Here is a 21911-nt window from a genome sequence, read left to right as displayed (position 1 = left end):
CATATTTACTTCTTAATTGTGCATTCTGAGCTGCAGAGACCCCCTTGGTTTGTTCTGAAATGTAAACATTTTTAGCAGTGTCTTATGAAGTTCTAAAGTCTTTAAAATAGGTTTTAAAGATTGAGCAGTTACATAATTGGCTTAATTAGATCCGATTACACAATTAGCATAAATTGGAAACAATAGAATCAGAACATATAATTTCATAGTTATGACACATAATAATAATGCAGAAATTAGGTTGGCAAATGGTGCTAACGCAGGAGGTTTGCATACAAATCCTAGAAGATTCGATGTCTTTCATGAGCCCAAACATCTCCCCCTCCAACAGTTACTGCTCCAAATGTGGCTTAACAATAAACAAGACTGATTTTGAGATCTAGATACAGAAGACAACATCTGGAAAATTGTTACTAATGGGTGACTAGAGAGATTTCTTTCCTATCTCACTGAAAGGACCATCCCTCTTTCTGAAGTCTCAATAGATTATTGTAAGGAAGAATTCATTCTTTTTTTTTTTTAATGTTTATTTATGTTTGAGAGAGAGCAGGGGAGGGGCAGAGAGAGAGGGAGACACAGAACAAGAAGCAGGCTCCAGCCTCTGAGCCGTCAGCACAGAGCCTTACCCATGAGATTATGACCTGAGCCGAAGTTGGAATCTTAAGGAATAAGCCACCCAGGCGCCCCAAGAAGAATTTATTCTTTTTTTTTTAATGTTTATTTATTTTTGAGAGAGAGAGAGAGAGACAGTGTGAGAGGGGAGGGGCAGAGAGAGACAGAAACACAGAATCTGAAGCAGGCTTCAGGCTCCGAGCTGTCAGCACAGAGCCTGACGCTGGTCTAGCTCACAAGCGGTGAGATCATGACCTGAACTGAAGTCAGACGCTTAACTGACTGAGCCACCCAGGTGCCCCTGGAAGAATTTATTCTTAAGTATGAGTTACATTGCAAAACTTTCCACTGTGCATGCCTCCCCCTCTGCCAGGAGAGCAGCCTCAGGCACACTTCTGAGCACATGCCCGTGTGGGAGGAACCGGGTTTGAGAAACACTGCAAGAGGCGACTAAATCGTCTTTTCTCTCTCATCAGCCACGTGATTTCTAATCATACTTGGATCATTCATCATACTTGGTTCCAGTGGCCTAAGCCTTCCTGCTGCATCTTTGTCTTCTGATTTAAAGAAGGGGAAAGATGACATTTGACTAATGAGAAATTCACGTTCCAAACTCCTTGCAGCTCTTTTGGTGTATCTTTCTGTAAATTATGTACCACAACCAGAGGGCTAAGAAGAAACCATTCATTTGTTAATTGACTTGTTACTTTATTATTCACTCCCTAAACATTTTGAGCTTCCTGGGGGAAAGAGACTATTTCTTACTTATCCTTATGTATCAAACCCATACACTGCGGCTAGGATAGAGGAAGCACTCACTGTTCATGAAATTGACTTTAAGGCATATTACAGATATTATTACCTGCCCTGCTATTACAAAGAACCAAGGGCTACTCTATTCCCGCTTGTGGCCTTCAAGAAACTTAACTGTTTTTAGTGTCAAAGCAATTATTATGTTAACAAAAGCATGAGTTCAATTGTCCTAGTTGACATCTCCATGCTAGCCGGAAACAGTTTTTAGTGAAGAGTCAAGTCAGTGGAAGAGTGTAAGAGTGCCGTGTACTAAAATGAGAAAGTGATCTCAAAAACCCATGCTCATGGGGGGTGGCCAGCCAGGGTCTTGGTTGGAGCCCAGTACAGCAGAGCACACGGGCAAGGCAGTAGTTCTCTGAACATGCACAATACCCCTCTCACAGACACCTGCGGTTTTGATCCCGCTATTTGCCAAATTAAGTACTAAATATCCCCAAAGGCCCCTGTCATATCTCAGCAAATGAACACTGAAAATCTGAAAATGTCCTCAAAATGTTAGAGAAACATCTAAAAGCCTTGGGCATTTTTTCTAATGATCTCTATTTTGTTTGTTCCTCCTCAGTCATCATCCTCTGGGTAATGGGAGAAGCAAAAGGGCTTAGTGATGCTTAAAGGCCATTACTAGTACAGGCTGGAGGATTTATCCTTTTATACCCTTCCCTCCAGTTTATTGGGTTCCCTTTCATTACTTTTACTTTCCAGCATGGTCCTTCCTTTTCCCTTCTCATTTTCTGTTCCCCATAAATACTAGCTCAAAATATCAATTCTCTTATCAAAAATGAGGGCTCGCTTGCTGAGAGAAAATATATTCCCCCGATAGCTTGATCAACTCACATCTCCCCTAACTATGTCTCAGAAGATGCTTTGTGTTCACTCAGATACTCAGACAGTGGTGAGACTCGAACAACTTATTGTTGCATCTGAAGGCAAGGAAGGTTTAAATTTCTTTTCATATTTCAGAGTCTTGAGCCTATCACTGGGTGGATGTAGAGGAACAGGTATATTTAGATTCTAACCTCTGGAAATAAAGGTATTTGCAATGTATGTTTTAATGCATATTGATATAAATATTCCTTATTGACATAGTAATAAAGTTGAAGCACTAAAGGTGACAAACTATACATGGAAGGGAGAAATATCCCCCAAAATGTTATGTTCTTTTTTTAATATAATTCATTGTCAAATTGGCTTCCATACAACACCCAGTGCTCATCCCAACAAGTGCCCTCCTCAATGCCCATCACCCATTTTCCCTCTTCCCCCACCCCCGTCCACCTTCAGTTTGTTCCCTATATTTAAGTCTCTTGTGGTTTGCCGCCCTCTGTTATATTCTTGCTTTCCTCATGTCACCAAAAGGAAGGAGGAACTTCCTGAGGGTCCCAGAGTACAAATCAGATGTACTTAAGCAGTGTGGTAGAATTCATATGAGTTGTTTGGTGAATAGGAACTTCCTCATTTTCTTTTGCATAAACACTTGAGGGTAAGAGCTACATCAATTATGAAGAATTTAAAGCTTTAAAGTTCTGCTGATACACAAGCACTTAAATCAGCTCGGTAAATGAAGCTATTTTTAAGGACAAAAATAAAGGTGGTAGCAAAATGTCTGGAAGGTTTCCTACCAAACTATTCAAAGTAGTTACCTCTGGCTTGGAGACAGAAAAGATATAGAGTTTGAATTGAGTTATAGATGTGATTCAACTTGCTGTGTGCTCTAAAATCTCTCTCTCTTCTCTCTTTCTCTCTCTCTCGGTAGATCAGGATTTCAAGGCCATAATCGCCACACAGCTTAGAGTCACAGATTTTCTATATTGGGTTCATTAGCTACAGATTCTTTGAACTTTTCCAGAAAGGCTATTCCAGTAAGTGAACACTCTTTGGTGCAAATGACTTTTTGTTTCCATCAGTACTGAGCTTAATAATTTCACTCTTCCTTCTCCTGGCCATTGAGATTCAGAAACAGTGCCTGTTGTCTTGGATGTGCCCTGCTTGGATGAGAATGAGACAGTTCAGATTGGAATGAGTTTATGAGCTCTCCTCCCTCCCATCACGGTTCTGGAGAGAGCCGATGGAATAGGATGGGCAGAAACATGGATAAGTGTGTGGGCACTTAAAAACTCAGGTACAAGTGCCTGGCCAAATGCTGATTTTAATGTTAAGGCTTAACAGAGGTCAACACTGTTTTATGGTAAAAGCCACCTGTGATTTCCTTATTACAAAACCCCAAAGCTCTGTCTGACCTGTCTCTTCTTTATGGCCTCTCTACAGCAACTGATGCTGTTGAAATTGACATTGCAAGGCTTGTCTCTTGCCTTTTGACATACACTGCTTCCTGGTTCTCCTTTTGCCCTTTTTATTGTCTTCCTACTTATTTTATGTGTCTTTCTTCTTTCTTCCTGAATGGGGGATCTCGCATGTCCTGTCTCTGGCTTTCTCTGCCTTTCTCTCTACACAGTCTCCCTTCTCTCATTTCTCTCTAATTTTATGGCTTCAACTGTTACTCCATGTGGACAGTCACAGTGAAGACTGTCAATTACCGAGTACCTCCAGTATGCTAGCCATGTTTAACGTATCATCTCACTGATGTCACAGCAATTTTCTCCCTTTTGGATGAGAAGACAGAAGCCTTGTATGGTAGGTTCAAAGATTTACCCAAGATATCGCAGACCACACAGCAAATAAGTGACAGAACTAAGGCTCAAGCCCAGATCTTTCGGGCTCTAAGGCTCATGTTGTTACTATCCTGTCCCTCCTAATTTATGACTTAGCTTCTAGTATCATTTTAAAATCAAAAGTGTTCTTTTCTGACCAGCTTCTGATCTTGCGCAAGACCTTCTGAAACTGATACACCACCTTTCTCCCAGTGACCAGGCTCACAATGTCAGGTATCTTGGGCTCATATTGGCCCCCACCCTAATCTCATCAATTGCCAGATAGCACCTCTGATTTCATCTTTCCCCTCTCCCAACCAGCCTATGCACCACTGCCTGACGACTGTTCTAGGCCACATCATTCCTGTAGTGAAACCCTCCAGTGCCTTCCCATTCCTAATGAAATGATGGCCCAAACGGACACTTACTACTCAAAAGTCCAATCTACTTTCCCTATAATATCTCTCAGAGCTTCATTACAAGTTGACTCTGTGCCACTGAAACTGGGCCGGTGTCCCCCAAATTCCACCTGTATGCCTTTGTGCATACAGGAACTCAATCCATCAGACACTCCCAATCTGCACAAATCCTACTCTGTCTGATGGACTGCCCCCCAACACACCCACACCCACACCCACACACACACAGACTCTCCCTTCTACCACCTCCCAGTTGGATATCACTCTATATGTTTAAGCCTTTACAGATTTTCATTTGTTCCACCCTTGAGGAACTTGGCCTGTTCTACTTTTGGTTTGTTATTCTCTTCCCCCTCTTATTAAGTTCTAAATTCCTTGGCAGAGAAGGAATGTGTCAGACTCTTCAGTGTATTCCCCAAAATCTTTTAGTCCACGGGACAGAGTGGATGCCCAGTAAATATATACTAATTATATTTACTCAAATTTTGATAACATACAGCAATGTGAGGTTGCATTTTAAACTTAATGCTCTATATGTGGGGCACCCGGGTGGCTCAGTCAGTTGAGCATCTGACTTCAGCTCAAGTCATGATCTCACAGTTCGTGGGTTTGAGCCCCGCATCGGGCTCTGTGCTGACAGCTCAGAGCCTGGAGCCTTCTTCAGATTCTGTGTCTCCCTCTCTCTCTGCCCCTTCCCTGCTCATGCTCTGTCTCTCTCTGTCTCTCAAAAATGAATGAACATTAAAAATATATATATATACTTAATGCTCTACATGTCTTTTCTCTAGTAAACAGACACAAAATATTTCACATTGATGGTCTCGAGCATCTCAAGATCAAGAATGTATAAATAATGATTATGAATGCCTATCTTCAAACTGATTAGCTTTTTCCCCCTAATGTAGAAGGGAGAGAGTGCAGAAAAGGAAACATGGAGAAAAAGAAACAATATTAGGTTCTGCCCACTGTCACACAAAGAATGACATCATAGTAGGATGCAAACTACTATGCACATGAAACAACTTATAGGAGGATGTAAGTCAAAAAGGAGAAAACATGAAAAATGCTGAACAATAAAAATTCAATTTACATGTAGCTCTGCTATGACACATAAATATTGTCAGGTAAGACAAATTACTGCAATATTTACTTGTAGTTATTAGGATGTTACCCTCCAAACATGCTCTTTGGTTGCTCCCTCTACTGCAGTATGTCTTCCTATGTGCATGACCAGCTCCCAGAAGGACGGACACAGAGTCACTGTCACTTGGTTCTCTGAAGCTTTGGAACTGGTGTTTCCTAAATGCTATCCTTGGGACTGGGCAGCAAGGAGGGTCATGACTCTTCTAAAGCCTCATTCTCAAATAGTGAACACTATCTTGTAAGAATATTTTTGAGAAAAAAAATCCAACATATGGCCATGTTTATTATAAGAATACATGAATTTATATTGGATGCAATAATACTGAACATGTGTCATGATACCCTTAAGTTGTAACTTAGGCTTCTTTTTAAACCACTTAGTTTTAATCTTCTGTGAAACAGAAGGAACTCCAAACCATGGACAACAACAGCCTCTGCTACTGATCTTAATGAGGAGTTATAAGCAACTTAGTATGGCAGAATCAGTACCAATCGTTACTGACAATCCAAATTGTATAGACAGGAAGACAGTGTTCTCCCATTGAGATCAAATGTCATACTCTTCTCAAACACGGTTAAATTTCTTAAACTCTTGATTTCTGAAATTCAAAGAATTTCTTAAAGCGTGAATCTTCTGTTCATATTTGCCAATGGGAAAGTTCCAGATTTGGGGAATGGAGACATTAGCAAAGACATGAGGTCAGGAGATGACGGACATGACTGAGATGGTACTATTCACTGCAGAGAGAATTCTTCAGTAAATATCATCTGTGCCCTGGAGACTTAGATTTGGTTTATATAACCAAGAAGTCCATTGGAAACCAGTGAGTTAGCTAGCCTGAGGATTCTTCAGTGATTGACAGTCCTATTTGGTAGTTAACCAAATGATTGGGAGAACTTTTCCATTTTGGGAGAAGGGTAGGGTAGAGAAGGGGAAAGTATACAAAATGCAACATAGTCATGGGTTAAAATGCTCTGATCACTCACCACAATCATTTGAGCCACATAACTTTCAGGCCCAGTGTATTCAGTGGGGTCTTTAACCTTCACCAGGACTAGGAAGTACAAATAATGCCACATGTTGTGTTCTGACTTGATGTGTTCCTCAAATGAAACAGTTTTGTTATCAAACTTGTCCCTCTCAAGTCCTGCAAGACACAGAAAACACAATGTATGTGATTTGTCATTTAATCAGCATGCGCTTCCCAGCATAAAAACAAAACATAATAATTATGTGGAAAAAATGCTTTCTGTGAGTGTGCCAATTTAGAATGTTATGATTAAAAACAACACAGTACACAAGACCTCCAGAAAAAAAGGCCATAGTTTATAGATTTCTTCTCAACTAACATTCTCCAGCCTCCTCCACCCTCTGCCCAATGGGTCCTTAGAAATGTGCGGTCCTGTTATAGATGTAACATTGGAAGATAATTTAAAATATAGTCATATCAAAACTGTCCAATGAAACTGGACCACAAGTCTAAGCAGAAGAAGTAAAAATGATTGTGCAATAAAAGGCATGCTTGCTAATCAGGACAGGAAAAAAAGGTATTTTATCCAGGAACTTGGGTAAAAAGGGGAAAGTCAGCTGAGAGAGTCATCTTGAAAACCACTTGTAATCAGTGAAGGGCAAGCCAACGTCCACGGTGATCTTTGCTCCGAGTGCAATAAGGACTCTGACTTATCCAGCCTTTAGACTACTGTGTTCCTGGCATTTTGAGGAGGGGATGGTCTGTTCAATATCCAGGGCAGATTTTCAGCTGCTGGAAGGACACTGAGGAGGTTTCTGCATAGCAAGAATCTTTTCTTTCAAGGGCTGAAGAGTAGATGAAAGAAAGTGAATGGAGACGAAGAAAAACATCTATGGAAAAATGAGTTAGATCGCCAAATAAAATGGGATGTTGGGATTCAGTCTGGTTTTGCAGTTCAGATACTGGAGAAGAAACTAGGAAATTGGATTCCAATCCTGGCTCTTCTTTTGTAAGCATTTTTTTTTAAGCCATTCAGGCATGAAGAAGACTCTTTAAATAATAAGATATAACATACAATAAGTAAAAAAAAAAAAAAAAATCTATCCCTAGTGAAAGGGTGACCTTTTATATTACCTTACTGGACATTTTAATGGAAAATACCATAAAATTAGATGAGGCCAATGGTGACGCCTCTTCTTATTTGACCCATCATCAGCTCAGCACGACCCAAATAAAATCCATACTCTTCCCCAAAACTACTCCACCCACAGTCTGCCTCTTCATTCCATGGCAACTCCAGGCTTCCAGTCGTTCAAGCCAACTGAGGAGTCATCCTTGAATCCTCTCTTTCTCTCATCCATATCCAATTCATGTTGAAATTCTTTTGGGTCTACCCTCAACATAGATCTGGAATCTGGCCACTCCTCCCCACCTCCACAGCCTCCTCTCTTATCTGAGCCTTCATCATCTCTCACTGGGACAGCTGCATTAGCCTCCCAGGCCTCCCCGTTTTCACTTTAACTCTCTGTGTTGGCTTATTCCCAACACAGCAGCCACAGCGATACTTCAAAAACCTAAGTAGAATGTGTCTCTCTTCTGTTCAAAGCCCTGCAGTGGTTCTTTTCCAACTCAAAGTAAAGGTCAAAGGCCTTACAATGGCCTATGAGTAGGGTTGCCAGATAAAATACAGAATGCTGGGTTGATGCCAAGTTTTAATTTCATATAAATAATGAACAATTGTTGAGTATTAGTATATCCCATGTAATATCTACTTGCTAAACTGGAAATGATTATGCCCTATAGCCTCTCTAACCTTGTCTCTTACTCTCCTCTCCCTTGCTAACTCTTATGCAGCCACACTGGCCTCCTTGTTCCTTGCATGCAGACTCCTGCTTCAGGGCTCCTGGACTGGTGGCTTCTTCTACCCACAGAGCTCTTTCCTCTGATGTCTCTTTGATGAACTTGCTCACCTTTTGCTCAAATCTCACCTTCTCCGTGTTGCTTAACTTGATCGCCCTATTTAATCCTACAACCTGTCCCTTCCCTTTTGCCAACACCCTCAATCACTCTTTCTCTTTTATCCTCTTTTTCCTAGAGTGCTTATCACCTCCTAGCAGACTGAACACAGCCATATCAAAGTTGTGAAATTAAACCGGACCACAAGTCTAAGATAAAAAGGTAAAAATGATTGTGCCAGAAAAAGCCTGCTTGTTAATCAGCACAAAAGAAAGGAATGCAAATTTATCCAGGAACTCAGATAAGAACTTATTATGTTTATTATTTATTGTGTGTCTATGAGCAGATATATTTGTCTTTTTTTCTTCACCAACAGTCCTAATAGCTTAGATTGGTGTCTGGTGATATTATCGTCAGCACTGAACAAAATATTTATTGAATGAATTAAGAATATTTCACTAATAAAATGTTATTCCACTTGGGTGACTATAATCAAAAACAGATTAATAACAAATCTTGGTGATGATGTGGATGAACTGGAGCCCTCATACCCTGCTGGTGGGAATCTAAAATAATGCAACTTAATTTTAATTTTTATTTTTATTTTTATTTCCTAAAGCACTTTATTTTTTATATATTTTTTAAATATAATTTATTGTCAAGTTAGATAATATAAGTGCATACAGTGTGCTCTTGGCTTCGGGAGTAGATTCTCATGATTCATCACTTACATACAATACTCAGTGCTCATTCCAACAAGTGCCCTCCTCAGTGCCCATCACCATTTTCCCCTTCCTGCCCCCCATCAACCCTCAGTTTGTTCTCTGTATTTAAGAGTCTCTTATGATTTGCCTCCCTCTCTGTTTGAAACTATTTTTTCCCTTTCGCTTCCCCCCGTGGTCTTCTGTTAAGTTTATCAAATTCCACACGTGAGTGCAAACATATGATATCTGTCTTTCTCTGACTTATTTCACTTAGCATAATACCCTCCAGTTCCATCCACGTTGTTGCAAATGGCAAGATTTCATTCTTTTTCATTGTCAAGTAGTATACAGTTTGGCAACTCCTCAAAAGGTTAAACATAGAGTTACCATATGACCCAGAAATTCCACTTGAAGCACCTAACCAGAAGAAATAAAAACATATGTCCACACAATAACTAGTACATGAATGTTCACAGCAGCATTATTCATAATAGCTAAAAAGTAGAAGTAATGCATTCATCAACTAATGAAAAGATAAATAAAATGTGGCATATCGTACAATGAAATTTTCTGCAATAAAAAGGAATGAAGTAGTGATACATGTTACAACATGAATCTTGAAAACATCATATTAAATAAAAGAAGCAGGTCACAGAAGGCCACATATTATATGATTCCATTTATGTAAAATGTCCAGGATAGGCAAATCTTCAGAGACAGAAAGTAGATCAGTGGTTGCCGAGGACTGAGGAGGAGGAAAGGTTGGGGTGGGGGATGGTAGTGAGGGCTAAGGGGTGTGAAGTTTCTTTTGAGAGCAATGAAAATGTTCTAAAATTAATTGTGATGATGGATGCCTGACTCTGAATATATATACTAAAACCCACAGACTTGTATACTTTAAATGGGTGAGTTGTAAGGCATATATCTCAAAAGAGGTACAGAGAGAGAGAGAGAGAGAATGTTAAAGTAGATGTTCCCAGAATTCAGTTCAAACAATTACCTTCCTGTTGCAAGGTACATAGGGCTATAAAAATAATGTGACTACTATCAATTAATCTGTAATATGGTAGAGGAAACAGAAAATTTGTGTTATATCCTGAAGTGGTGATAAATTGCCAAGGAAGCACAGAAGAGGACAAAATGAATTGTGACTAGGTACATTTTAAAAGGTTTAAAAGAGGTGTAAAGCTTTAAATGACGAGCCTTGAAACAGGATTACGGCAAGTGGAAAAGAGATGAATGGTAATAAAAGCCACCTAATTTTTATTTAGCACCTATTTGTGCTGACAACAACGTAAAGATGTGTAAATATGCTCTGGTAATTACAGTAATCCAATCTGACCTTTTAGCACATGAGGAAACAGATTCAGAGGAATTTGGTGAATTGCTCAAGTTGATGCCTCTCGGTAGTGGAAAAGTCGGTCAGTGTTTAAATAAAAACTTTCTGGCTCTAAAGCCATGTTCTTTTGCCTCCTGGGTGGAGGAAATGGCGGGGCAAAGCTAGAGGTAAAAGTGGATCCCCTGTTTGGGGGAGCATCAACTCCTCTGAAGGGAACATTTGGAAAGGAAGATGAAATGGTGCATTTGGCACAAAGTGTGAAGAGCTTTAAGCACAAAGCAATGGAGACTGCACTTTATTCTGAAGGCCTCTGAGTGGAGACCAGCACGTTCAGAGCTGTGCATCAGGTAACTTTGTGTGGTAGGATTTAGGGGAAGACTGAGAGAAGAGGCTGAGGGTGGGGAGACCAGGGGACTAGGGCAGCGAGGGGTGTAAAAGAGGGGAACTGCTTGTCTTTCATCTTCAGTGGTTCTTGCCCGCTAAACTTTATCGGCCATTCCCATGGTTTCAACCGGCATCATACTGGTGAGGTATCCCCAGCGCTGACCTTTCTTCCCAATTTGAGGTTCTATTTCCAGCTGCCTACTGGGTAAATCGTGCTGGGTAGCTTATGGGCATGTCACGCTCTTCTTCACCTCTGTTAATGAAGTCTTTGTCAACCAGGGAACTTGAAGTCATCCTCGGACTCATGCTGTGACAATCCACCCTGTGCACATTTCTTAGAGTGACTCTGACTTTCTCGCCATTCTCCAAACAAACCAGGTCCTTTGAAAATTCTATGCCTCCATCTCCTCCCTTTTCTACCTCCTACCCTTCTTCAAGACCCAGCTTAACTACTGCCACCACGGACTCTCACAAGGCACAACCAGCTAGTGGATCCTCCCTGTGCCCATGACATTGTTATGAAAATTTGTCTATTTCTATCTTAGCCTCTAGCACTGTACCATCTGACTTATTTTTATCAGCACCAGACATAGTATCTGGAAAACAGTAGGCATTCAACTAACATTAACAGAGTAACTGAAAAATGAATAAGACAGAGAGAGTAAAGAGAAGTTTTGGAATGAAAATTTAAGAGGGCTTGATGTCCAATTAGAGGTATAGATTTAGAAGCATCAAGCATGACCCTAAAGTCTGACCTGAATGACTGAATTTATGGTAATATCACCACAGCAAGAGGAAAAAAAAGAGAAAGAAAAGACTGGGGGAAGATATGTTTGCTTTGGGGTGTGTTGAGTTTATGATGCCTGTCGAACAACCGGTGTTGGGCTGCTAGGTCTGAAGCTAGAAACTCTGAACAGAGATGTCAAGGTGTAAATATACTAATTCAAGGATAAATGACATAAAATTAACAATGAAAGCCACGGTTTTGGAAGAGATGAGCAAGGCAAAAAGAAAGGAAGGATAAGAGGTACTTTGTGTGCTCAACACAAACGTTTCAGAATACCTATGTCGTATTTCCCACACAATATGACTAAGGTGAGGACACATACCCACCCACCACCCAGGTGTGCCTGTCTATTCCTCTTCTCAGCTTTATTTTTCTGCATAGCCCTTGGCATCATGCATTCTATGTATGCTGGAAAATAAGCTCCATGATGGCAGTACATTTTGTCCAGTTGTGCTCACTGCAATATCGTGGCACATAGTAGACACTCAATAAGTAATCACTGAACAAATAAATGCATAAATGACCTTAGAGTGTAAGTACAAATAAAGAACCAATATACTGAGAGAAGAACACATTGTCCCTCTCTGACAGTGCAGCCTTTATCTCCTATGAAATCACCTAGAAAGATCTTTAATTCTAGGCACCAGATTCCCATCAATCCTTTCTCCATTCTGTTATTTTGTCACATCTGCTCTGTCAACATCTCCCTCTCACTGGATTTTCAGCCACTGGTAATTCAAAATTAATAACTAATATGGATATCAGTGCCAATTTGTTCCTGTGCTTACTGCCCCAGCTCTGGCATCTGCTCATCATCACCCTATCATGACCGCCTTCTGGATCACTAGCAATTGTTTTCTGAGTCATAATGCTCACACATCTGGTCATTGCCTTCAAGGCTAGGAATGTCCCATCTGCTCTCTTCGCCTGTCGCAGAACCTACTTCCTCCTCTATTGCTACTTGGGTGTCACTTGGTACGTGTTGTCCTGGAGCTGATTCTCTCCTACTGTGGAGATTTTCTCCTCTGTTGTTCGATACTATATCCCTCTTTGGATCACAGTTTAACACTCAACTCTTCTAAGAATCATTTACCAAGTAATAACTATATCATAGCCTACTGGTACAACCCCAAATATCCCAACTGTTTAAATCATTCTTGTAACTAAGTTCTTATAATGTATACGGTACGTGTTAGATCTTACATACGGTAAGCAATTCCAGGAACAGATGCATATCTAGATATACATTATCATAATGCTTTTCACACATTTCTGCTAAAGTTTCTTTGAGGGCAGAGAGCAGAGAGCCTTTATGCTACTGAGGTCACAGGGATTAATAGCTGAAAGTGCCTGAGATTACTTTGCAAATTTTTCTTTAATTCTACATGATTTTAAATGTTCACATTAAATTTGTTTTACTTTGTAGCATTCTATTTGTTCTAATATAGAAAATACTCTTGGGGTGCCTGGGTGGCTCAGTTGGTTGAGTGTCCAACTTCAGCTCACGTCATGATTTCACAGCTCGTGAGTTCAAGTCCTGCGTCAGGTTCCGTGCTGCCAGCACAGAGCTTGGAGCCGGCTTTGGATTCTGTGTCTCCATCTCTCTCTGTCCTTTCCCTGCTCATGCTGTCCCTTTCTCTCTCTGCCTCTCTCTCTCAAAAATAAATAAACATTAAAAAAATACTCTTTACATTTATTCTTAGGTTAAAGTACTTAAATGGCTTCTCAAATTTTAGAATAAATGTGAAGCTTCTGGAAAATAGACCATGTTGATCTAATATCTCCTTATGCCTCCTGATAGATGACCCAATATCTCCGTGGGAATGCAGATGCCACAGAAACAATACCCTGAATGTGACAAAATTTAATAACTTGGAATTGTTGCACCCAGGTTTTTTGTCTGCAGTATATGTCAGTTTAGTATTTACACACTTTATCTTCCTTTTGTAGGTTATAAGTCACATAAATATAGAGATAATGTGGGGTGCCTGGGTGGCTCAGTTGGTTAAGCATCCGACTTTGGCTCAGGTCATGGTCTCATAGTTCGTGAGTTTGAGTCCTACATCAGGCTCTGTGCTGACAGCTCAGAGCCTCAAGCCTGCTTCAGATTCTGTGTCTCCCTCTCTCTCTGCCCTTTCCTTGCTTGCTCTCTGTCTCTTCCTCTCTCTCAAAAATAAACATAAAGAAAAGTTTTTAAAAAAATAGAGATAATATTCATTTGGGCTGATTTATTGAATAGTCATTCAGCAAATATTTGTGAATGGTCCCCAATACATACTACGGAAGCATAAAAATAAATAAGGCATGAATCTGGATCTCTTAAAGAAGGGAAATTAATGTGCATTGAAGGCTTACTCAGTTAAGCATTGAGCTAGGAATTTTGATATATGTGGTCTCAATTATACTCTCCAAACCCCACGAGATGGCATTATATTCCCCACTTTCCAGATGAGGGAACAATAGTTCAAGGTGAAAGGAAGCTTGGCCAAGATCACATATCCAAGATGTGGAACCAGTGTGCCTACTTAACTATAAAGTCCATGCCCTTTCTATGATATGACAGTGCATAGCATCCAAGAGAGATATGACAAGAGACAAAATACATAGAGTACCATGGATCAAAGTGTGATGCGAGGACTTGCTGCTGGTTAGTGAAACCAGAGAAGGATTCACAGAATAATGGCATTAGAGCTGGTCTTAGATAGAGGGTGGAGTTCAATAGCTAAGGAGTTTGGGCATTCCAAATGGAAATACTATAACTGAGAGTCTCTACATTAAAGATGAGTAATGCAGTTAGGCTGGAAGTTGAGCTACAAACAGGAGAACATTGGGTGAAAAGGTGGGCAAAAAAAGAAGGAGGCTGATTGTGGAGCACCTCACAGGCCAGAAAATTTGGAATATTAGAGTTACAGACTATGCCATGCTATTGATAGCCTTTTGAGTAAGAAAATGATGAATTCACACTGGAAAAATTAATCTGGCAGCACTGAGCAGGATATTTTGGGATGTGAGCCAAGGTGAGCCTGCAAAATCAAGGTGTGGCTGTGGAATGTGTAGAAGAAAGAGACTGAGACTGGAAGAGCAGATTCTTTAGCACATGGTAACTAGTGCACCTAGAATGGGAAAAAGGAGATGTTAAAAACGATGGAGAAGCTCCCAGCCCAGATAACTGAAGGCACCATGGGATATCATCAGCTGCAATGTGGAGGTCAGGATAAACTGGTAGGTCAGAGGAAGACGATGGGAAGTCGGGATGCACTGGTTTTTAGACATGGTAAATTTGGCTGTCAGGAAGTCATGCCTGCATAGATGTCAGTCAATAATTGAAAACAAAGGACAAAAGCCTGGAGAGAGGTTGGAGCTGTGGTTGCACATTTGGCAGTAATCTGCATAAAGGTGGTATTAAAGAGGAGGGCAGAGAGAAGAGACAAGAAGTCAATGATAAAGTCCGAACTGCTTATCCAGTGGTTGGAAAAAAAACATTGGGCCTTGTGATGAAACCAAAGAATGAACAATCCAAGGCAGAAGAGAAGGTCAGCAGGAAATTAATGGGGAGAGTTCAGAAAAACATTCAATTTTGTGATGAGGGTTATTGTGGTGTTTTAAGGAGTGTATAGGTTATAGGTTTCTTTAATAACTGTGAAAAACCAAAGAGAATTTTGACAGCAAAGGGAAAGTTTAGAGGAGCAGAAATAGTGGTTAAGTGATGGACTTGTTTTGCTATTCATGTTTCTTGTTAGAATACAGGAGATAGGATCACGTCCTCAAATGAGGCTTGATTCTTACTGATACATTCTTCCAAAGAACCCTTTCTTCCAAAGTTGAATACTGACATAATAGATATTATGATCATGAAGAAAATGGTTTACATGAATCACTGTTGAAGCAAGATCCTGTGACACAAAGAGAGATTTTCAAGGGCAGCATCTTCTTTTCCCCCATGGGACTCATGCTTCCATACAACATTTCTCTTCCCTAAATCCCCCAAATTATTGTACAATATCTTCCTTGGCTCCATCCCAATCTTGCTTCTCTCCATCTAATTTAGATCTAGAAAAACAAGACTCTTTTTGCTGCCTCATTTCCTTCCAGTAAGTCTCCCTTCAGCATTGTGCAACTTATCCTTGTGGAAAGTTCTCCATCTTTATCTTGAGTCACCAAAGGCTCTACTTCAGTTAATATGTCTCTGGCCTTCTCTGCTTTGAAATAGTTGATAATCAGTCTCTGTCTTCCCAAGGATGCACCCTCCCCTCATGTCCACATGCCACACATTCCTGGTTCTCCTCACACCATTCTGACTGGACAGATTTGTGTGTGTGCGTGTGAGCGTGTGAGCGTGTGTGTGTGTGTGTGTGTGTGTGTGTGTGTGTGTGTGTGTTCCTCTTTCTCTCTTAACTCTTCAGTGTTAATGTTTCCCATGCTAACCCATCTTCTTCTCTTCCCCCCTCAGAAGCCTTTCTCCACACTTCTGCTCCACACACAGACTGAAGATTCCCCAACTGCTGTCTCTAGTGCAGACTCATTCTCTGAGGCTCAGACCTATGTTGACCTCTGTGCTGGGTGTGTCCCACTGGGGTGTTCAATGTATGCTGCAATTTCAGTATTTCTAAAGCCAAACTCAGCATATCTCTCTCTAAATTCTTCTTCTTCTTTTCTTCTTAAACTCAACTGTTGGTACTACCATCCACCCAGACACCCAACTATCTTTCATATCCATTTCTAACCACTGAGATTTAAAAATTCTGTCCCTAAATATTTCATGACCCAGTCCTCTACCTTTAATACTGCCACCCTAACTCTCCTACATCACAGTTTCATTACTTTTCACGTGGACTACGTCCTAACAAACAACCTCTCATAGCTGCCCTATTGCTCTAAAACAAAAATTAGACCCTGTATTCCTCTACTTAAATTCTTTAATGATTCAGCATCCTCTATAAGTCTACAGGATAAAGTCTAAGTTTTTTTTAACATAAAAGGCCCCATATGATCTGGCGAATCTCTTCCTTGGACATGCCCTGCTCCAAAATTCATGCTCCAGAAACACTGAGCTCCTTAGAGTAACTGAAGACTTTCATTGTGCTGTTCTTATCCTCCATGCCTGTTCTTATGCTGGTCACTCTACTTCTACCCATTTTAATACGACTAATTACCCTCCATTTTTTACCATCAGCTCAGTGACCATTTCTCCTTGAAGCCTTTCCTGACTCTTTCTTGACTGTCCCTTACCACAACCTGAAGGGGTATAACAACCTGTGAGCTTCTCTATTATGTCTCTGAAAGTGTTTTTTTTTTAATTTTTTTTATTATGAAATTTATTGTCAAATTGGCTTCCATACAACACCCAGTGCTCATCCCAACAGGTGCCCTCAATACTCATTACCCACCCACCCTTCCCTCCCACCCCCCATCAACCCTCAGTTTGTTCTCAGTTTTTAGGAGTCTCTTATGTTTTGGCTCCCTCCCTCTCTAACCATTTTTTCTTCTTCCCCTCCCCCATGGTCTTCTGTTAAGTTTCTCAGGATCCACATAAGAGTGAAAACATATGGAGTCTGTCCTTCTCTGTATGACTTATTTCACTTAGCACAACACTGTCCAGTTCCGTCCATGTTGCTACAAAAGGCCATATTTCATTCTTTCTCATTGCCACGTAGTACTCCATTGTGTATATAAACCACAATTTCTTTATCCATTCATCAGTTGATGGGCATTTAGGCTCTTTCCATAATTTGGCTATTGTTGAGAGTGCTGCTATAAACATTGGGGTACAAGTGCCCCTATGCATCAGTACTCCTGCATCCCTTGGGTAAATTCCTAGCAGTGCTACTGCTGGGTGATAGGGTAGGTCTATTTTTAATTTTTTGAGGAACCTCCACACTGTTTTCCAGAGCGGCTGCACCAGTTTGCATTCCCACCAACAGTGCAGGAGGGTTCCCGCTTCTCCACATCCTCTCCAGCATCTATAGTCTCCTGATTTGTTCATTTTGGCCACTCTGACTGGCGTGAGGTGATATCTGAGTGTGGTTTTGATTTGTATTTCTCTGATAAGGAGCGACGTTGAGCATCTTTTCATGTGCCTGTTGGCCTTCCGGATGTCTTCTTTAGAGAAGTGTCTATTCATGTTTTCTGCCCATTTCTTCACTGGGTTATTTGTTTCTCGGGTGTGGAGTTTGGTGAGCTCTTTATAGATTTTGGATACTAGCCCTTTGTCCGATATGTCATTTGCAAATATCTTTTCCCATTCCGTTGGTTGCCTTTTAGTTTTGTTGATTGTTTCCTTTGCTGTACAGAAGCTTTTTATCTTCATGAGGTCCCAATAGTTCATTTTTGCTTAAATGTTAAATAGCCATGATACTTATTGTGTTTGTACTCCACAATAGACTGTGAATACCCTGAAGACGGGCATGTCCAATTCATGTTTGTTTCCTTGGAATGTTGGAAAGGTTTGGAAGATCCACTGAGGAGAATGAGATAGTTGACAAAAGGTGAACCAAGGAGGAAATGGGATTTATTGAAGGCCCAATTGGAGTTATAGAGGATAATGTTGTAGTGAAGCCTTCACTCTTGTTTTGTGACTTTAAGCAAAAGATTCTTCAGCTCAGCATGGTAAAAAAGATGGTGAAGGTAACCTGGACTTGGTGATTATTCAAGGAGGGGGAAGGATTCCAGGGTGCTAGGCCAGCTACGGAGACAACCAAAGCCAGAAAGGGCTGTGGTATATTGAGAATAGGGTAGAGCCAAAAGGAATGATGAGGCAAGGAGAAAGCTGGATGAGTCTGAGAAAGCTAACAGTGGGAGAAGGAGAGGAGAGTATGAGGTGTGAAGTGTGGTGTGTGTGTGTGTGTGTGTGTATGTGTGTGTGTGTGTGTGTGTGAGAGAGAGAGAGAGAGAGAGAGAGAGAGAGAGAGAGACAGATGAAAAACTGAGAGAAGTTACAGTCAGTGAATAGAAGTTCAAGCTGCTAGAAAAATCGTCTGTGGATTCACAATCTAACAAAATAAAATAAAAATCATTCTGTCATTTAATCAATATGTTATTGTGATTAAAAATCTGTTTGCCAGTTGGTGTAACCTTTTGCAACACATTCTACAGTCAGAGAATCATACAAATTGCAGAAATAATGACAAGATAGCTTTGAGATATAATTCATCTATTTCTGGAAGCAGAGAACCCTAGTCCAATCCTCGGTTACATAGTTTTTGTCCAGCTTTCATTTTGAAATTATTTTTCCCAAAGCATGACAAATAAAAATCACTCTAGCCCCTCCTTCCTCCTGGACAGTTTCTTCATCTATTATTTTAGTATTCCGAGAACACTTACCACAGATGAAACATGTTGTCTTTAGAATTTCTTCCTTTTTCTGTTTTTCACTTCTGAGATCAGCAAAAGTATCAATGATAACACCAAAAATCAAGTTAAGAACGATGATGATAACAATGAAATAAAAAAGAAGGTCATATACCACTCGGGCAGCAAACAAGGGCTCCTGAAATAGGATATTTTAAAAGTATATCAATATATATACACATTTTCAAGGTAAGTTGATTTGGCATATTGTCTAACATGGAGAATATATTCAATTAATGTTTCCTGAATAAATACAAATGGCACTCCAAGTTGGAAAAAAAATGACACACACTTTCCAGCTTCATATTCGTTTCCTTAAGTGTCGTGAAATAAACATCACATCTGTTTCCCAGAAGCCCTTGTATTCTCTAGGACTTCTACCCCTCCCAACAATCAGACACATACCTTTTCTTAAAAACCACTTCCCTGTGTGATTCTGCTAACTGCATTTTGGCATATTGGGACCCTATCCCAGAAGCTACACAAAAAGCAGACAAGTAGCCATTCCAAAAGTCAGTGATTAGGGAGCTGAGAAGGACTTGTCAGTTTCTAGAGTAGATTTTGTTCTTGGCCTTATAGGGTCAAGGACACACAGCTCCAGGTTACTTCTCTTTGATGGACAGTATGAAAACACACATTAGAGATTCTAATCCAGCTGTTTCATAGATGAGGCACCATTAGATGAACTGACAATATGCTACAGCTGGCCTGTTGGAGAACTGAGATTTTTTTTTTTTATGTCTCTAGCCTGGTGCTTGAGAGTTTTGTAGCTAATGAGAAAATTTTCAGCCTTGCCATTTTAATATATGAAATCATGTTAGAATTTGTTCAAATTTTATATTCATCATGGATAAATAATGGTGGCCATTACTATTCAGAGACAAAGAGTAAAATCTTCATGCCTGAGAAGACTGATAGACAAGGAGCAGCATAGTTTCTGTTATTTATGTAACAATTAACTCCTGTATGAAGTTTGTAGGCATGATCTCATTGCTGTAATACAATACACAGTTCAAATTTGGAAACTTTTCATGACATACATAGATTTTTTTTAGTACGTTAGCTATTTCTGTGTAATTCTAGCATACAATGAATTGGTTTTAATGGCCACCATTATATTTTGAAAACAAACAACATGATATGGTATCCTGAAAACAAAAACAATACTGTAAATGCTATTAAGAAGGTTTTAAAAAAATGATTATGTTCAGGGGTGCCTGGGTGGCTCAATTGGTTAAGTGTCCAACTCCCGGTTTCAGCTCAGGTCATGATCTCACAGTTCCTGAGCTGGAGCCCCCCGTGGGGCTCAGCGCTGACAGTGTGGAGTCTGCTTGGGATTCTTTCTCCCTCTCTCTGCTCCTCCCCTGCTCGTGCTCGTGTGCTGTCTCTCTCTCTCAAAATAAATAAATAAATTATAAAAAATGATTATATTCTCCTTGAAAAAATGTTTTTGTCTCCAGCTTACATCTTTCGATGGCCTTCTCAGAACATCTCCCACGCCGCCGCCATTCCTGAGGCCCTGGTTCAGGACAGTGACAATGCACATAAGGAGCGTGTCACACGTCCTTTCAATTCCATCTTCATACTCTTCATCTGCTATGAAAACACACAAATTAAACACCGCAGCAAGCTCATGTTTTTAAATATGCTATTGTCTACTTCCGAATCTCAATTTCATTATAATTGTGCCACGACACAATTTTTTGAGATCACACAACATGCATTAAATGTTGCAGCACGTGACTGACACAGACTGAGAAGGTCACGCAATGGGATTCTGAAATATTTGTCTTCTTCCATCGGTGAAAAATCACAGGATGAAAAGTACAAAATATAAGAAAGCTAGTATGCCTTGTGCACTGTGTCGTGTGGGGAGGCTGTGGTAAGAGCTCAGGAACACAGCTCACCCAGGAGGCAAAGATATTGCAGGTGAAGGGACATGTGAAGGCAGTTACATGGGTGTGGCTTCAAATTCTACTCTGTCCCAGTACTGAGACTTGAGCAGTCACTTGACCTCAATATCCTCATCTATAAAATGGGGAGGTCTGATTAAGGGTGAAACCCTTCAGAACCTTATATTTAGGATATGTAAAACACTGCACAGAGATTAGCATACACCTAGTAGGTGCTTAAAAATTAGGGCAGATATTATTTCATTACTTTAGCTAAGCATCTAAGCTATTTTATTTATATATGTTTTTATTTTAGAGAGAGAGAGATAGTGCACACACACACGTACACACACACGAGTGGAGGAGGGGGAGGGAGAGAAGGGGAGACAGAATCTTAAGCAGGCTCCATGCTCAGTGTGGAGGCTGACACAGGGCTCGATCTCACAACCTGAGCCAAAACCAAGAGTTGGATGCTTAACTGACTGAGCTACCCAGGTGCCCCTAAGCTCTTTTAATGTTGAGCATTGAGCTATGGACAAGAATCACAATGTATTTATGTGAACAATTTATTACATGGGAATGTACTTATGTGAAAATATTTAGGAAGAGATGGGGAGACAGAAAAGACATAATGTGACAGAAAAATTCCTGGTCTTATTTTGTTTAAAGGTAAAGTGACCAGACTTGGTAATTATTTCCCAGGCATTTAAAATAGTGAAAAGTTCATACTAAATTGGATATTAGAATCAGGATTTTCTAAAATTGGTAAGTGAGCAGAAACGTATTTTTCTTGTTACAAGGTTAAAGAACCATAAAGGCATTGACTTTTGGAATTGTGTGGCCACAGTGTGTATGTCAAAGCAGGAGTATGGAAACAACCAGAGGAAAAAAAAAGA

At 40.3% G+C, this 21911-nt stretch overlaps 1 protein-coding gene across 6 annotated transcripts in view; it reads right to left on the bottom strand.

The window, feature by feature from the left end:
* ITPR2 (inositol 1,4,5-trisphosphate receptor type 2) overlaps positions 1–21911 on the bottom strand; it is a 515364-nt gene that overhangs the window by 42743 nt on the left and 450710 nt on the right. For 5 of the 6 annotated variants that reach the window (XM_086713794.1, XM_025930361.2, XM_086713796.1 and 2 more), the window contains 3 exons: positions 20589–20719; positions 19097–19262; positions 6623–6783 (listed from right to left, as the gene is read on the bottom strand). In XM_086713794.1, the coding sequence (XP_086569920.1) occupies positions 6623–6783; positions 19097–19262; positions 20589–20719 (458 nt within the window). The remainder of the gene's footprint in view (positions 1–6622; positions 6784–19096; positions 19263–20588; positions 20720–21911) is intronic. The other variant, XM_086713793.1, reaches the window with a different exon arrangement.

Source organism: Puma concolor, chromosome B4 (genome assembly GCF_028749965.1).
Source record: "Puma concolor isolate L17-30 chromosome B4, mPumCon1.1.hap2, whole genome shotgun sequence".
In the NCBI taxonomy this organism is placed as follows: domain Eukaryota; kingdom Metazoa; phylum Chordata; class Mammalia; order Carnivora; family Felidae; genus Puma; species Puma concolor.
This window is presented reverse-complemented; position numbering and strand designations above follow the sequence as displayed.